This window comes from Gavialis gangeticus, unplaced genomic scaffold, assembly GCF_001723915.1.
Source record: "Gavialis gangeticus isolate Ggan-Ray unplaced genomic scaffold, GavGan_comp1, whole genome shotgun sequence".
NCBI classification, from domain to species: domain Eukaryota; kingdom Metazoa; phylum Chordata; order Crocodylia; family Gavialidae; genus Gavialis; species Gavialis gangeticus.
The window spans coordinates 141,698,322-141,716,807 of NW_017729022.1; the positions used below are offsets into that span (position 1 = coordinate 141,698,322).

The window sequence follows — 18,486 nt, forward strand, 5'->3', positions numbered from 1 at the left end:
CCCCCCGGCTCCCTGCCAGCCTGGGACTGCTCTACCATGGCTCAAAATACTGTAGTCCCAGGTGCACTTGTAGACACTGTGCCCAAGAGCAGTTGACTCCAATGGGAACAGTGCCAGAGTTTATTTCTCCACCTTAATTGCACATGTAGATGTACCCACTGGTTCAGACAGGTTATTGCCTACAAGAACTATTTTGTCTGATGTATCTGACAAAGTAGGTTATTGCCTGTGAAAGTTCACAAACCAGTTAGCTTCTTAGACATGACTGTGCCTTACCTTTGCCCCTTGTGTAGTAGCTAAGCTTTCTGAATATAGTTTCTGTTACACTTAGCATTGCTCAGGGTGGAGAAAAAGCAAAGCTATGAACTGTTAGGACTACTACAGTTTCTGCCTTTTGCTGTTTGGAGATCTATTTAGCTAGCTATGCAAATAAATAAATATATCCAAATAAATATGCATACTCATACATGAGTATATGTATAATGAAATTATGCCATTACATAATTTGCACATAGTTGCTGAAAGGTTTTCCAAGTTATAAAAAAAATTGCATGCCTAATAAGTTTCAAATCATTTTGACTAACATAGGAAGGAACATTTTTATTGCTTTTCAAGTACAATTTTTTTGTTGTTGGACAAGGCTATATTTTGTAAACCAAAAGGAAGAGCTTTCAGGTGATTATAACACATCATGAATGTATTACTTTTAAAATTGGGAGAAAAAAGGGTTAGAAGAAAATAAAAGGCACAGTGTACTCTTATACAATCTATTATTTAAATATGTGGCATGTACACCCACATTCATATTACATAGTCAATAAGAAGTTAAAGTATTTACAGATGTAAGAAGAATAATTTCAAGTGCATAGTTCTAAAATCTGGCCCTAACCTAGCATCATTAAACCTCAGCGTTAACTCTTGAAAAGCTGATTGTAGAATATCTAAGCTATCAGAGTCATTTCAAGCTCTTAAGCATTCTTTAGTTTCACTAACAAAAACAGGACTTATGATTATGCCTAAAGTTAAGTAGATTTATTTTTTTCCCCCCTTAGGCCATGCCTACACATGCAGGGGCGTGCGCTTGTAGCAGCACAAAAAGTAGTGGCACAAATTTGTGCCGCTACTTTTCGCCACTGTGCATGCTCCTACACGTGTGCTGCAGTGCAGGGCAAAATGCCCTGCTGCCTGTTCCCTCCTTCCATCTCCTAGCATGCAGGAGGGGAGATACTTTGACTGGCAGCCAGAGCATCTCCCTGGAGGACCCAGCCTCCAGTTGCTCTGGTGCATATCCCTGGAGTGTGTGCTGTGCTGCTTTTTTTGCTGCAGTTTTATTTTATATTGGCAGTTCCAGGTGTCAAATTTTGGCACCATGCTGCAAATTTGCAGCACAACACATGGTTGCACATGCGCCGCACGTGGTCAGAGGCGCCACAAACCACACACGCATGCTCATCTAAATGCATCCTTAGTGATGGTTTAGGCACAGGCTTACATGCTTGCTGGGGGTGGGAAAAGATGTTTAGTGTTTTGCCTGATCAAGCCTTTACAGCACCTGCTAACTGGGTGTCTCCAAGCATATTAGAAGCAGTAACTTCATAGAAGAACCCATGTAATGAAGTCATCCTCCTCATTTTAAAGGGAGTGCATCTGCGAGGAGATAAGAGGGCTTGATCCAGTATTACTGATGTTTGTGACTTTCATGGGAAAAGGATCAGGTTAATGATGCCCCTGGGTCTCACATTAAGTTGAGGACAGAGCAGGAAATCAAACCCAGCTCTGCTGACTCCCATTCAATTAGCCCCAGGCCTCTTAATTCATTAGGTGTAACCCTCTTGTATGATAAATCAGTTCAACCAAGCTAACTTCTAACAAATAACCCATATTTCTCTTTCACTTCCTCTCTTTATACAGATGAGACAATGCCTTCAGATGTACTCAGCCAACCTTCAGAAGAAGAAATAGAGATGCATGTGGACAAAGGTACAGATAGCAAAATACAGCTGAAGTATACACTGTCTAGTCACCTAGTACACATTGTACAACACCTAACTTTCTTTTCCCTGAAAAAAGCCAAACCTAGGCTTAAAAGGTTAGAAATCTGTCATATGCCTTGATTTTCATTGATAAAACTATTTCTAAAAAACTGCTAGGCACCAGCTGTTGTGCTGTAAGAGAAGTACCACAGAATCCTTATTCTCATCATAATGGAGTTAATGTAAAAATACCATACTTGACACTTAAAGCTTAGGCCACAAGTTTGGCCTGGATAGGGTGACTCTTGTACATAAATTAAGCACATCAGTCTTACAGAATTAAAGTCCTAGTTCACTGTGTGCTGAGAAGAAAATAACCTGAAATGAGCGATTGTAAATACTTTGTGCAGGGGCAGATGGGAATGAAGTCATATTTGAGAGAAAAAAAGTAATGTTTATCTGGTGCATACTGTGCTGGGCACTCAGATCATTTAGTGTGTGATAAATATTTAAAAGTGTCACCGGGCCAAAAGACAGAGAGTTTAGGAAAGAAGAAAGACAATCTTATTTAAATGTTTCAAGCTGAGATTTTCCCATCAAGTTGTTTGGTTTACAGATAGGAGACCAGCACACAGATACACTCTTCTTGATCCTTTTATGGTATCACAGCATTAATTGCTCATGCTAGCCTACTCTTTCAGAATTCTTTCTGGTATGTCAAAAAAGGCATGGGTGATTTATAAAACCTTTGCTACTGGTAATTCAAAACAGGAGTTCAGCAATCTATAATAAATACAGTCCATCAGTACAGCTTTCAAGTCAGACTAATAGAGAATTTTAATGCATTTTAACTGAGATACATAATTATTAACTTCCATTAACTTATTTATTTTAAAAAATGTAATGTTTAATTCACTGTCATGGTTTGATTCCACTTTATTTTTTTAGATGATCCTGAAAGGGTGTGAGATCTTGCTGTCTTCTTCTAAAATTGCTTTTTAAGGACCCCCCAGATTTTACTTGATTACTGGTTCAAAGCTTTGACCAGGTTGATTGAACTGCTCTCTCAACTGTCTGATAGAAATACTATAAAGATGTTTTTAAAAAAAAAAACAAAAAAGCACCAGAATATTATTTGCCATTGAAATCCTCCTAGATTAAGGTCAGGGCAAGGTTAACAGAAATGGTGAAGATTCTTCCAAAGCGTTATAGGTGATTACCTTTCATTCATACCTGCTCCCCACTGACAACTAGCCTATCTGTCAGATTTCTTATTGGAACTATTTATTACATTTTGTATTATGAATGGCAGGATGCTGAGGTTTTTTTTCTTCTCATGTCTCAGTGAAGATTTTGAAATTCAGATATTGTTTTGAGTTCTTGCTCCTGATTTTATATCTTCTGTATGAATGTAATATGAATGCCTACTGATTTATTTCCCACTGAAATTATCCCTCATCCTTGTGGATAACCATTCTACGTATTTGATCCGTAGGTTTAATAGCCTCTTCTTAGCAAATAGGGCTTTAGCCTTTATTCTTGAGTGAATTTGGAAGAGGGAATGAGTTTATCTGCTTCATGTTGTTCTGGCCACAGAATTATGAAATTATAGTATAATCTAGGGATGGCAAACTAGTCAATTGACCAGTCAAATATTGTCAATTGACCAGTCAATTTACTGCATATTTTTGACTGGTCAAAGATTGTAGCAATTTTACCAAAAAACCTACATTTTTAAAATAGATTTCTTGACAGAAATTTTTTTATTGTTTTACGACACATTTTTTAATGGAAAATTTGTGTTTTTTCTGTGTATTATTTGGACCTATTGACAATATTTTACAACTTTTGATCAGTCAATTTACCAAACTTTTTTTGACTGGTCAAATACCAGATTATATTAGGGTTGGGTATCTCAGGAGAATGTTTTATACTGCTGTGGCATCTTGCACACAAGGAGAACCAGATTCCTAGTTACTCTTTCCCTTAGTATGAGGGAATGTCTGATCTTCCAGTGGTACCTTGAAAGCTAAAATAATAATACTGCAGTGCAAACCTTGACACTCATAACTGTTTCCTAATCTAATAGCTAGGTGTAGAGCTGATGTAGAGACCTTTGCTGTCAGGGAAGCCTCTGTACAGAGGGCATGTTCAGCTGGCTGTAAAGCACTTTTATGCTTCCAAAATGGTAGAAAGGGGCATTAGCAGCATCAAGAATCAGGCCCTGTGTTCATGTAAGACGGGGGAAAGACTGTTATAACTGCAGATTGTTTTGGTACCTTTAAAACCCCTGCAACATATCCTAGGATAGTTTCTGGAATGCAGGAATTGCAGTGTTTCAGGGAGATGGATGTGCCTGGTACTGAGGCTCTCAGACAAGGAAAAAGAGTAGCTTTTTCAGAAATAATTTTTAAGACAGATGTTATTCTGGGGAAATAACCCAGCAAGAACAACAAGTGAAAAACTCATGTTCACCTATTCTCCTCCACTTCTGGAAGCAAGGGTAAGTATTCATCTACAGGTTTAGCCTAGATACCAATGTGTACTCCTCCATCCCTATTAACAGCTTCACATGAGGGCTGTGTGAAATTTCACCGGCTGTTTCATTTCGATGCTATTTCACCCCGTTTTGAGCTCAAAACAGTGAAACTGAAATGAAATGAAGGGCTTCAAAACCGCTTCGAAACAAAATAAAGGCAGTCAAAACATTTCAAAAGTTTCAAAATGTTTCAAGTTTCGAAGCCAAAGTTGGACTTGCCTGCAAGGAAACAGAAAGTAAGGAGAGGGAGGGGGAAGAGTGGGAAAGGACTGCTCTCATATTGACCATTTAGCTGACTAGTGACTGTGATCCTTCCCTGAGGTCCCTTCCAATCCCAGTGCTCTGGGGGAGGGATGGAAAAACAGCATAAAAAGCATTGTTTGAACTGGACTGCTTTCTGCCTTGGGGTCAGTTACTAAGCTGTCTTCCAGAAGCTCAGCAGCGTCACACAACAAAGGTTAGCAAGTAGGATTCATCAATATCTTTTGCTTTCTATACCCTTTTATTTTATTATTATATGCATTGATTCCTTTCAATTTATTCCTCCCCCAAAATCCTCTTTCTGTTTTTGTTAGTCTATTCTGATTCTTTTCAAATCCATGCTTTCTCTCACAGTGTGCATTCCATTCACTGTGCAGGGAAGCACAGCATGATTATATTGCATATTACAGTATAGAATGTATATAGGAACACATACCTACATTTATATATTTTTATTTATTACATAAATACATGCATTGCATAAATACACATACATACAATTATCTTATCTACATACATTACATAAATCAGATTAAATTACAGAAGAAAACACAGATTTTCCAGCACACCAAGGCAAAGACAGGACACTATGAAACACACGATGAAGCGTTCTGGAATGGCAGTTGGCAAGCCTTCAGGGAGAGGGGGTAGAGGGAGAGCTATATGTTTCTCCCCCTCTCCCCCCCACCAACTGAGATGCAGCCTGTTTACTACAGCTGGCAGGCATGAGGCTTCCACTAGTTCTACAGGCAGCAAGGAGAGGGGAGCAGTGCCACTGCCACTGCCAGTGCCTGATTCTGCATCCCCTTCAAGAACACCAGCCATAACCACCCACCCCACTACCACCATGACAACAAGCACCAGCATCACAGTCTCCTCCACCCCCATTTTACTTCCCATGTTGAGCCTTCCAGTGCCAGAGGAAGAGCTGGAGCTGGATCTGAGTGGCCTAGCAAGGGTAATTCTGGGAAAGGAGGGGGAATCATCTGAGTTTATGCTCCACACCCCTCAAGTTTCCCCTAGAGCCAGGTCTCCTTCTCCAGAAGGCACTTTGGAAGAGGCTGAGGTAGACGTTGTGGAGGCAAGTGGCTCAGCTGAGTCCACTCCTCCTGCTGGTATGCCTCTGCCTGCTGAGGAAGGGGAAAAAGGCAGCATTCACACATGCACCCGCACCCCAGAAGTGAGTGGGTAGTGTGGTCTGGGATCATTCTGAGCTGGCAGATGATCCCAGATACTCTATCTGCCTGCACTGCTGAGCCAAAACCAGCTGGGGCAAGGGAACAAAATGCAGGAGAACCACAGGGATGCTGATGCATCTCCTCAGGCATCACCTCCTTGTCTTTGCTCCTCCTCAGCCTGGCACCAGTGGGAGTGTGCCCATAGGGAAGTCCCCCTCTCACTCCAAAACCCCCATTCTCCCAAAGCAGAGGCGGGCCACCCTGGAACAGTGGGGGAAAGGCAGACAGAAAGAGGGGCATATTGCAAAGGCGATGGCCAGACCTTCTCCTCAGTTGAGCATCCAGAGTTCATGTGGCTCATGCCATTCATGGCCCCATCATACCAAGTGCCTGCATGCACCACCTTCAGTAGGATGGTGGTGCCCTCCCTGTATGACACATGAAGGGAGTACTTGAGGGAAGAGCAGTGCAAGGCAAGTCTGCAGGTGGCCTTACACTTTACCTCAGACAGCTGGAGAAGCCGGGGTGGAGATCATGGATACTTCTCCCTCACAAGGCCCTGGTGCATCCAGTCAGGCCGTTGGTGGGCTCTCCATCAAGCCAAGGTGATGGATGAGTCCCACACAGCAACAAAGATTATGGGGGACATGAACTGCTAGGTGCAGGGGTGGCTTATTGAGCAGGGTGAGCTCACCTGTGGGTTCATGGTCACTGGCAATGGGGATGATATGGTCAAGGCAGTCTGTGATCCCAGCTTTGTTGGCATCCACTGTGTGACACACAAGTTTCACCTCGTTGTCAGGGATGCCTTGGAGAGGGACAGGGCTGCCAGTGACAGCACCAGCACCACCAGCAAGCTCATTTCCAAATGCAGGAGGGTGGCAGACTACTTCCATCGGAGCATCAAGTGGGGCAAGATGCTGTGGGACAGACAGGCAGAGCTGAACATCCCACAGCACAAAATCATGCAGGATGTGGAAACTCAGTGGAACTCCACATACCTGATGCTCTAGAGTCTGGTGGAGCAGTAGAAGGCCATCCATGAAATGGCCTTGCTTGGGGAGATTGGGATCAGTGGCCCCTTTAATAGAACTGAGTGGGATACCATCTCCCAGATCTTGGTGGCCCTCAAGCCCTTCCTCAAGGCTACCAAGACTCTCAGCAATGGCGATGCCCTCCTTAGCCAGGTGATCTCTGTAGTGAGGGAACTTCAGAGCCAAGTGGAGAAGTTTCAGGGGATTAGTGTTCCTGGCTGGGGCAGGCCGCTGTCACCAGATGTGCAGGCACTGGTGAGGCAGCTGAAGGAGGACATCAGGAAATGGCTTGATCCCTTGCTGTCCAGTACAGTCCACGTGCTGGCTGATATATGTGACTCAAGGGTGAAGGGGAGCATATACAGCAGTCAAAGACTAAATCAGTGGACAGAGGTGCAGGTGAAGAGTCGGGGAGGCAGAATGGCAGAGGGTGGGGAATGTGGAAGAGGAGGATCCACTGTCCTATGGTAGCACACCACCCACCAGCCAGTCTCCTTCTCTACCACAGGTGCTGCCAATATGGGTCAAGGGCATGGCTTCCATGGTAGGGCCCAGAGGCAGCAGACCCCACCCTCAGGCAGGTAGCACTCAGGCCTTGGTGACTGCCTATCTCACTGAGGACATGGAGCCACTGCTATGCGACCCCCTTGGCCTACTGGGCAAGGTGCAGCCAGATGTGGCCAGATCTGGCCATAGTTGCCCGGGAGCACCTATCCAGTCCACCAACCATTGTTCCAAGTGAGAGGGTGTTTAGCATTGCTGGTGATTTAGTGACACCCACTGCACCTCCTTGGATCCTGATTTGGTGGGGGCAGCTGGTGTTCCTGAAGGTGAACCTCCTGCTGCTGGGGTTCCCCAAGCTCCAAGTGAATGCCACCCTCCTCACTCCTCACTCTATCCACATCTATTTCCTTTTTTAAAAACCATTTAATGCCCCACTCTCAGAGCTGGAGGCAGCACTCGCTGCATCACCAGCCAGCAGGGGAAGAACATGTTCCTGCTGAGCTCCTGTGCCAGGACTAATTTGGAGGTATGGGCTGGGGCTGTGGGGTAAGAAGAGGCCCCAGGTCCTGGGCATGATTACTAAAACTGCACTCTGCCAGGGTTGGGAGGCCTGGTGGGACTGCCAGAAGCAGGGCAGCCTGAGGAAATGCCCTGGTAAAAGGCAGGTAGGAGGTGCCATAAGCTCTAGCCACCACGTGCATGCACACAGTCCTGGCTGGGGAAAGCCTAGACCTGTCATGTCTTTGACAGGCCTGAGGCTTGCTGGTTGCAGTGGGGTTGTGAGGCTCCAGGTGAGCTCAGATTATCTGCCTGGGATGCCAGCTTTTGGGTTGAAAAACCCTTTGCCAGGCTGAGGAAGCACCTACAGTTGGTGTGTGTGCTGTTCCTGAATGGAAGGAATAGTAAAGAAGCCAGAGGCTGGCATGCAATGCAGGCAAGAAAACCAGTCAGTGAAAATGGAGGCATCGGGGGTGAGGGACAAGCTGGAGTGCAGGTGGAAGGGGGATGTAGCAGCACAGGTAAAATTGCAGAGGTACCTGGTAGGACTGTGCAAAGCTTCAGGTGTTGATTTGATTTCTCAGGCGATTCGGCCCAAATCGGTGGTTGAATCTCCAAATCCAAGTTGAATCAGGGGACCGATAAAAGGTCTGAATCGATTCGAAACTCTCCGAATCTTTGGAAAACATTTGGAGAGCTTCAATGATTCAGGCAGTCCCCGGTGGCTGCAGCAGGGAGCTGCAGCCAGACTTGAAGCTGGTAAGTAGGGGGCAGGAGAGAGAGGGCTGGAGTGGGGGGAAGGAATCATGGGATTCCTTCCTGCCAGGCCCCATCCCCTGCCTGCTCCCCACCCATGGCTGCCCCACCTGCCCCAGCTCCCAGTGCTTAAAAAAAAAAGCCCCGCTCACCACGTGCTGCCAGGTGGGAGGGCGATCCCCGCTGCCCCCCCGACTGTCCCACGCTGTGTATTGTGAAGATATCTCCATTCTGAAGATATTGTTGGCAGGTTTTGGATGTCATCTTGGCATGACATGGTCTGGATCCATTCGGTGCGTTTTGGACTGTAGAAAGTTGGCTTCTGGTAATGAGGTTAGCGGGGTTCAGTGCTTGTTTGAATTTACACACCACTTTTCAGAGCCAGAACTATGAACTTCACTTCATCAGCCTCCTAGGTACAGATATTGGAATTCTGATACACTACAACCTGCTGGGCATCTGACTCCCCAGGTACCTTTCCACTTTTACCTGCTACATCCCAGTCCCCCCTGTCCCTCACCCCCTGGTGCCTCCATTTCCATTTTCACTGACTGGCTTTCTTGCCTGCATTGCATGCCAGGCTCTGGCTTCTTTACTATTCCTTCCATCCAGGAATAGCACTCACATACAGCAACTGCAGGTGCTTCCTCAGTCTGATGAAGGGATTTTAACCCAGAACGTTTCTAAGATATATTTCTCTAACTATTCAGTTGGTCTACTAAAAGATAACAGATTGACCCAAAAAATCTTGTCTGCCAGTGCCATGTCCTTAGACCAACACCCCTAGCAGCTGTCTCCTGTCAGCTGACCGGAAGGATGCAGGGCCCTGGGTACATCTAAGCCCCAGGGCTGGGGCTAGTAGGGAGAGTTCTCTGGCAGCTGCTGGAGAAGAAGCTCCTGCAGGAAAGGAAAGAAAGGCAGTGTCACCGTTTGGCTGCCTGAGATGCTGCTGGTGCTATTGTGCTGCTTACTAAGTTATTACCTGTTGTTATTCAAAGTGGTGAACTGGAATGAGGCTTTAGGAGAGGAGGAGACCTCATTGGGGAACACTACCATATTGTGTAGAGGCCCCAGCACCAGTGAGGGTGTGCCTTAACACACACACAGTCACACGTCATGAGTTTTGCTTGTCAGAAGCTTGAGGTGCAGTTTCCCAGAAACCACTACACCTATCTCCTTGAAACTTGGCAGGCTTTGTGGCCTCAGAAGGGGCTACCATGCCTGCTGTTTTCATCCAAATCTGCCAAAAAATGACAAAGTTATAGGCAGCTTCATGATTCCCCATTATAGCCTATGGGCGAAACGTCGAAACAGTTTTGACGAAACTAAACAGAACGATACTTCGAAACTAAACAAAACTCAAAACAAAACACCATTGCATCAAAACAGTGAAATGGAAGTTGAAACAAAACGATGCTGTTTTACAAAGCCCTACTTCACATAGCATTGTTCGCTACCCATCCTATGACTCAGCCTGGTGCAGTTCAGTGCTGATAAAGTGCAGGTCATCTCTCTGCAAAAAGAACTGCTCCAAGAGGTTTTAGAGAAAGTTCCTGGAGAAGCCATGCAGCCACAGTGCTAGTGGATGATAATGAGGATCTGTTCTAGGTTGACATTTCATAACCAGACCCTTCTGCAAGTTCAACTGGAGAAGGAGGGAGGGAGAACCAGAGCATGATGACAGAAAGAGGAGGAAGCTGCATAAAATGGAATACACAGATGGGGAGCACTGGGCCAGAGTTCTGATAAATGGCAACAGCTGTAAATATTTATATTGAAAATTAAGAATCTTGTAAAAAATCTCAATCCAATGCCAGGAGTTGGATATATACAAAGAGTTGGATGTTACCAGTAAGTATGTTTGTAAGTGGAGGGCGATCCTAGCTGCATCTCCCTACTGTACTCGTCTGCCACGATTTAGATCAAAAGGAAAAAGAAGGAGATCGGTGGTCTTTTATGGCTAAGGATTGAATAAAATTGCCCAGATGGTACATAGTTTATGCAAGTTTATTTCCCAAAGAAAAGTAGCACAGAAACAGAAGTCTCGCCAATTACCTCATTAGTGAGACATGTCTGAGTTGCCAAGTTCCCCACACCTCTAGCTTCTATTGAGTGCCGGGAGCAGTCTAGGTTATCCTCTGGGTCTCCACACTGCTGCACGTGGCAAAGCTGTGGATCTGGGGTCGGGGTTTAGTCCAGCCTGGGAACCCCTTGCCCATCCGTCGTCCCAGGGTTTTTATCACTACTTGGGATTCCCCCGCCGAGTCACTATGCCGTGTCTCAGCTGTCCTCACATTCACCAGGATTGCCTGAGGAGTAAAGTAAGCAGCCTGCCTGACGTCTTTCATCTTAGGTCCTGTAGTCCCAATGTCTTTTCCCAGGTCATCAGACGGGCTCCTTGTCTCTCTCACCTTTTCTTGTGCCCAAAGGCACTCTGTCTCCTGCCACCGGTTTTATGCCCGTATTTCACGGGCTAATCACCCGATCTTGTCTTGGGTGTGTAATTTCTCCCACTTGGTAGGGGTCATTGTTGGATCATTCTGACCCGACCTTGTCTAAGTAACAGGGCTCCTGCTTGAGTCCCTGTTACAGTGTTCTAAAATACAAATCAATTCCTCTATCTTTACCTGTGAAAACCTGCCTTCAGGCAGCTGTGTTCCCATCAGAGATGTATAGCAGTAAAATAGAAGTGATGTTTTGTGCTCTGTGTAAGAAATTCGTGGAGCAACGCTGGTTGTAGGTGAAGTATGAATTCAATGGGAGGATCTGCTTCTCAGATATTTTTAAAAATATAATCATAGAACATAGTGCATATGGTATGAGGAAAGACCTGTACCCTTGGAGGACCTGGGCCTCATTTCTAACTTGTTGATTCTTCTGCTATATCCTGCAATTCAAACTTCATCCCTTTAGCAGTTGAAGAAATAATAATAGTTTTACACACGATTTGTTACTTGGCTAATGGCACTTCAGTAAGATCCTGGCACTCCTGAAAACACCTGCTTTCACTCCATATAGCTTTCAGGTTTCAAATGGTTTGCCCACTGAGTTGACACAGCTAAAAACTGCCAAGTTTTGGACTCATTAAAGTCCATGGTTTGTTTAACTAAATTATCCTTTCCTCCTGTCCTTTCATCTTATTAATATAAAGGGAGTTTTGTGGGAAATACTTTCAAGCTGCACGGTTCCAAAAAGATATGCACAGCTTGAACCATTCTTAAACTACCGAGATTTCTAGGTCTACCATGAAATTATAAGGCTGCTTTTCAATAAGTCAGATTGGCTGAGAACAATAAGATTTTGATTCCATTTATAGTCAGCCAGTACTCATTTTCTACTTAATCCTTAGCATTAGCATGCTGTTGGGATCAGAAAATGCCCAGAAATATTGGGATCCTTAGCATGCTGTTGGGATCAGAAAATGCCCGGAAATATTTCTTTGTTGTGTTATATATAAATATGCATCATAAAATGTAAAATTGTATTTAATGCTTTTGAAGTGAGCTGTATTAATAGCCACAAATTTATATTGACTGCTAGATCGTAAGCAACAACAAAAAAGTCTTCCACCAGTGACCCTACTCAACTTTTACTGTGGTGCCCATCATTAGAAGTAAAATGATTGTTTGGTTTCCATGCTCATTGAAGCCCTGATTCAAGAACATGCTCCTATTCAGGATGTCACTTAAGCATGTGCTTAACTTGAGGTCATGCTTGTTTCACTGTCTTCAGTACCATCTATGCTGTCATGAAATTACTCAGACTCTTTCCATTAGTGTGTACAAGTGATTTTATAGAAAATCTCTTTTCCTTTAACCTTAAAATAACTAGTTGCCCTTTGGTGTCCTATGTCTCCTCATGAGTGTGACACAGCATATTCTGTTAGCTATTTGATTCTGAAAACCTTACAAGCTTACCTAGACTTTAGATGCTGTTCTCTGGAAGCCAGCACCCATTTCCATTATCCTGGGATCTGGAACAGTGCTTTTTTCATTGAAGTCTTTGAATACAGATAACACAAAGAAGTGTTGCCAGTTTACCCTTGAAAACTTGCATGAACAGCTACTACTTGAACAGCTACCTGGATGATTAGAAAAGGGCAAACATAGTGCCTATATATAAAAAAAAAAAAAGGAAGAAGGGGGATCCAGGGAATTACAGACCAGGAAGCCTCACCTCAGTCCCTGGAAAAATCATGGGGTAGATCCTCAAGGAATCCATTTCTAAGTACTTGGGGGAGAAAAAAGTGATTAGGAAGAGTCAGCATGGATTCACCAAGGGCAAGTCATGCCTGACCAAGCTGATTGCCTTCTATGATGAGGTGACTGGCTCTGTGGATGTGGGGAGACCAGCGGATGTGGTACACCTTGACTTTAGCAAGGCTTTTGATATGGTCTCCCACAGCATTCTTGCAGGCACGCTACGGAAATATGGGCTGGATGAATGGACTGGAAAATGGATAGAAAGCTGGCTGGAGCATTAGGCTCAAAGAGTAGTAATCAATGGCTCAGTGTCCAGTTGGCAGCCAGTATCAAGTGGAGTGTCTCAGGGTTCAGTCCTAGGAAGATGGCATAGAGTGCACCCTCAGCAAGTTTGCAGATGACACCAAGCTGGCAGGGAGTAGTAGATATGCTGAAGGATGAGGCTAAGATTCAGAGTAACCTAGATAAATTGAAGGATTGGGCCAAAAGAAATCTCATGAGGTTCAACAAGGACAAGTGCAGTCCTGCACTTAGGATGGAACAATCCCACGCACCAGTACAGGCTGGGGGCTGGCTGGCTGGGCAGCAGCTCTGCAGAAAAGTACCCGGGGGTTACAGTGGACAATAAGCTGAATATGATCCAGGCGTGTGCCCTTGTTTTCAAGAAGGCTAACGGCATACTGGGCTGCATTGGTAGATGTGTTGCCAGCAGGTCAAGGGAAGTGATTATTCCTCTCTATTCAGCACTGGTAAGGCCACATCTGGAGTACTGTGTCCAGTTTTGGGGCCCCCACTACAGAAAGGATGTGGACAAATTGGAGAGAGTCCAGCAGAGGGCAACAAAAATGGTAAGGGGGCTGGTGTGGGACCTATGAGGAAAGACTGGGGGAACTGGGCTTATTTAGTTTAGAGAAGAGAAGACTGAGGTGGTATTTAATAGCAGATTTCAGCTACCTGAAGTGGGGTTCAAAAGAGAATGGGAGATGGCAGAACAAGAATCAATGGTCTCAAGTTGCAGCAAGTAAAGTTTAGGTTAGATATTAGGAAGATTTTTCTCACTAGGAGGGTAATAAACCCTGGAACAAGTTGCCCAGAGAGGTGGTGGAAGCTGCATCCTTGGATGCTTTCAAAACCTGGCTAGATACATAGCTTTGGCTGGGATGATCTATTTTGGGATGGTCTTGCTTTGAGCAGGGCGTTCAACTAGATGACCTCCTGGGGTCACTTCCAGCCTAACTTTCTATGATTCTACTTCGCTTTTATGGGATAACACCTTTGGTAGCACGTCATAACTCTGCTTATGGCAGTGCATCCTTCATGAACACTTAATCTCAAGTTAGAGACAGTTTTCCTTGTGAAATATAACAACATAGCGAAGTGACTGAAACAATTCAAATACATATCAAACAGACTGCACATAATTTAAATTCCATCCACTAAAATTTATACTGGAACTGTGAATTTATTTTAAAAAGGCCTCAGAACAGCCACTGTGTGATGAAGTTTTTTTCTCCATTCCAGACCTAGGCTTATTTTGAATCTGTGAATCCAAGAGTCTGTCACCACTTACCAATCACCTGCTTCTCCTCCACACTCCACAACTGCCCTCTGTTCTGACTTGACAATGATTTTTCACTGCAGCAAAGTGAAAATGAAACTATGGGGTTTAGTACAAAGGTGGAGTGCATTTTACATGATGTAATCTTGCCAGTTTCTGAACACAATATACTGATTTTAGTTCATTAGTGCTTAATAAGGATTTAATTTACATGTGAAGGTCAACTAAATTAAATCAGATGTTAATTAATTTTAAAAATAAAAGTACCAATTAATGTATTTCCAGGTGTTCACTGAAGTTTGCTTTCCTTTGGGAATCCCATATAAAGCAAGTTGCTATTTTTCTACATTCATTGAACTGGATTTAGATGTCAGTCAGCCAGAAGATTTTTTTTTAATCTGCTAAATTAAAAATAGCAAAATGATGTAAAAATATGTATTGCTTAGAGTCCAAATCAAATCAGGTCATGTAACACACAGACCTGGAGGCATCCTGCCTATAAGAGTGCTTTACATATTTGGACCATTATATTTTTTTCATCATATATATGGAACAGAACAAAGTCGTTTAAATGACACATCAATAAAAAGGTGAAAAAAGATCCGACTCAAAAGCCAATATTTTCAAAAAAATGAGGTGCTTACAATTAGGCTCCAAGTCCATATTTAGACACCTAAATGAATGTCCTGATTTTTCAAAAGTGCTGAGCACTCAGCACCTACCACTGAAATGTTTTTACTTCACCCTTGGGCTATAATTAGATGTGGAAAATTTCAGGCTGAAAAATTTTCAATTATATGCAACTGAAGAAGAACATTTTAGGCAAAAGAGTTTCAACACTCTTAACTATAGCTACAACCATGTGTTCCAGCTGTAATGGTAACATTTTTCTCTTTGATAGGTATAATGATTTCTAGGAGGGTAAATTGGCTAACACAAACCAATCTGTGTTTTTCTACTGGATACCAAGCCATCACCAGCCTGCCAAATGCCTCTTTTCATAATCTCCAACACACCTTTCAATTTTAGAAATAATGGATGCTTATAATTAACTTCCTCTTTGAATCTTTCCTTTCCCCAGCTTTGTACATCCAGACTGTATCCAGATCTGTCCTCTTTTTCTTCTACGTGACGTCTAAACCTGTCCTTTGTTCTGCGTGACTTAAGCTCTCTGCCAAACTTGCATCTACTACACCTTCTTTTCCTAGCATCTACCTCAGGCCCATTCAAAAAGTGCAGATACAATAATTTTTTAGCCCTCTTGTTCTGATTATGTTCCCCAACTTATATTTGTCCCTTTCCTGAATGTCCATTACATAAAGATGCAGATTCTGGTGTTTGTCTTCAAGGCCCTTTCTCAAAAGTATGTCCCTCCTGACTTCTCTTCTCTTGTATCTGATTATATCTCCACTGTCCTTTTTGCATTTCTCGCAAAAAGTTTCATACTTTTCATAAGTCTTATCCCTTATACAAAGAAACATCTCCCTAGACTAGACTATAGAACTGCTCCCAACATACTTCTACTGACATGACTAGTATGGACTTACCTACTTACTGTTTGTTTCCTCTCTTCTTTTTTAATTACTTGCTGACTGGAAACCATCTACCTGCAGTCATACTTGGTCTTGTCAGCATACTTCCTTTTGCCTCTCCCTCATATTCTTTCTGCCTATATGATGCCCCCCTGTTGCATTTTGTCTTCACATTATAAGCAGAGGACCACGATTTGCATTGTGGTACAATGCCTCGTACAATGCACCTTGATACTGACTACAGCCACCACAATGTAAATAACTGATATACGAGCTGTACTATAGTTTCCTTTTATGTGTGGGAGATGATCTGTCCTCTTGGAGTCAGGTTGGATTGCTAGAGGAGATTTCAGTCCACTATGCTTTGGGAATGGCTGGCAGCATTGCGTTCCCAGCTGGGGTTCAATGATCCCAGCTTGTAAAGATGTAAAGGACAGGCAGCCTAGTCTAGCTCCCAAACGCTTGTACAGATGTCTGCATAGGTTATTGCACATGCGGAAGTCTATTCTACCAAGTCATATAAACTTTGGCTCAAATAAGTTTAATCCATCATAAAGATGGATTAAAATGAAATCTTAGTGGATATAAAAATAACATTTTAAAGTCAAAGCTCTAAAATATCTCCCTAAATTCTCATAAATCACCATTTTATGGTACTTCATTTTAACACATTTTTCTCAGTTTATGAGGCACAAGAATACCCTAATCATGCATCCGTCGCCGTGCACACCATTACCTGTAATTTTAGACACCTGCTTGATTTCTTTCACTCTAGAAATATTCTAGTCATTTTTCACAGTATCATGCTTAAAAATAAAATGCAATGAACCTATTCCTTTCATAGTGGCCAGCTTATTCCCCCTCTTTAATCTTCTTATATCTCCCTAAAATATGGTGATTTATCTATGCTCTGTGCAAGAACCAGGTGTGTTGCACATTAGAAATGACTGAGTAAATAAGCCATGCAGTGACTAGCTGGGGAATTGAATCTTAGAAGATCATTAAAACCACTTAACATTCAGATCTTACCATTCTCTTCTTCCTGAGTATTTGCTAATTTTATGTTTCAGCAACATTGCCTTATATAGTCTAAGAAGGTATGAAAGAGAAGGAAAAGGAAGGTCTTTTATAAAGTATTTAGATTAAACAATTTATGCATAGTTGCGTTAAAAGTAGTAGTACTATTTGGTCACAATTTGCATACCTCCTTGGGGTTGTATCTCACAAGTAGGTTATGTTTTAGGAGATCATAAATCAGACTGATAACCTATTCACATCCATGATCTATAAGTGTGAAATTTGCAGTTGGTGAATATGAGGTCGCAGCCATTAGGTCAAGTATTAATGTAATAAAATGTTAAATCAAAATTACTCTCTATAGCAGAAGTGGGGGAAAATAGCTACATTCAGAGAAAGATAAACACATGGCTGTTGCTTCTGATACTATATACCATCCTTTCTCTAAACATATATTTATTTTAAAAAGTTATAAAATGTCCCTCAGGTTTTTGTTAATAAGAAATAAAATACAATATGAAGCACGTAGATCCAACATTCATTTCTAGTGGAACTGAAGTTAGATGTTTGGACTTAAAATGGAAGGTAAAGACCAAAATCCCTTCTTATCTCTGTCAATAATATAGCGCTATCTTCAAGTGAGCACAAATAACATTTTCACCCCCAATGAAACTCACTTATGCTGTTAGTGTGACTTGTGAATGTAGGTTTCTGCATCTAATAAGAAGGTTTTTGCGGTAAGAAGTAAAAGAGCCGCAGAGTAAGACAGAGAGGTATAAAGGATAAAGGACTTGATCTTTCAAGGTCCTGAGTCTTCAGCTGTGATTTAGCATAGTACTTAAGCACAGTGGGAGTGCTCATTCGCTCTAAGTTAAGCAGATGCTTAAAGATTGAGCCCAAGAGCAGGGACAAAAAGGCTATTCTGAAGGCTGTAGTGAGAGCAGGCAGGAAAATTCTGTTTGCAGGACAAGTCCGTATATTTTACATTCAGTATTGTAGCTATTTAACCACAAATTGGAAAATGAAATTATTCTTTTGACCATTTAGTTAGCTAATCATTTTTCAGATGTTCGAGGTACCATGGTCTCATTATGTTTGCACGATGGCATTCATCTTCAGCATGGTAGCATTACATCATTGCTGCATGTACAATGATGTAACATGGTGTTACATCAGGAAGTTATTTGCCTGGCAACCCTAGTAAGAGAAAGGAAAGAAGGTCGGGGTAAGTAGTATGAGCAAGAAAGAGGTCTAGAGGGAACAACACTGGTAGGGGGAAAGGTTGTGGGGCAGGGATCCATTTCAAACTAAGAGTTTGAAAGCTGTGATCAGAGGCAACGTAATCCCTCCAGAAATCTTTTTTTGTGATATAACTTCATTAACCAGTGGTGTGACAAGCTGAACTGGTGCTTTGGGCAAACCCATTGGGAGAGT

General features: G+C 42.9%; 1 protein-coding gene across 1 annotated transcript in view; it reads left to right on the forward strand.

Annotated features, from left to right (window-relative positions):
- Positions 1 to 18,486, forward strand: part of MACROD2 (MACRO domain containing 2) — a 1,830,990-nt gene that overhangs the window by 1,741,065 nt on the left and 71,439 nt on the right. The window contains exon 13 of the mRNA XM_019516252.1: positions 1,912 to 1,980. Within this exon, the coding sequence (XP_019371797.1) occupies positions 1,912 to 1,980 (69 nt within the window). The remainder of the gene's footprint in view (positions 1 to 1,911; positions 1,981 to 18,486) is intronic.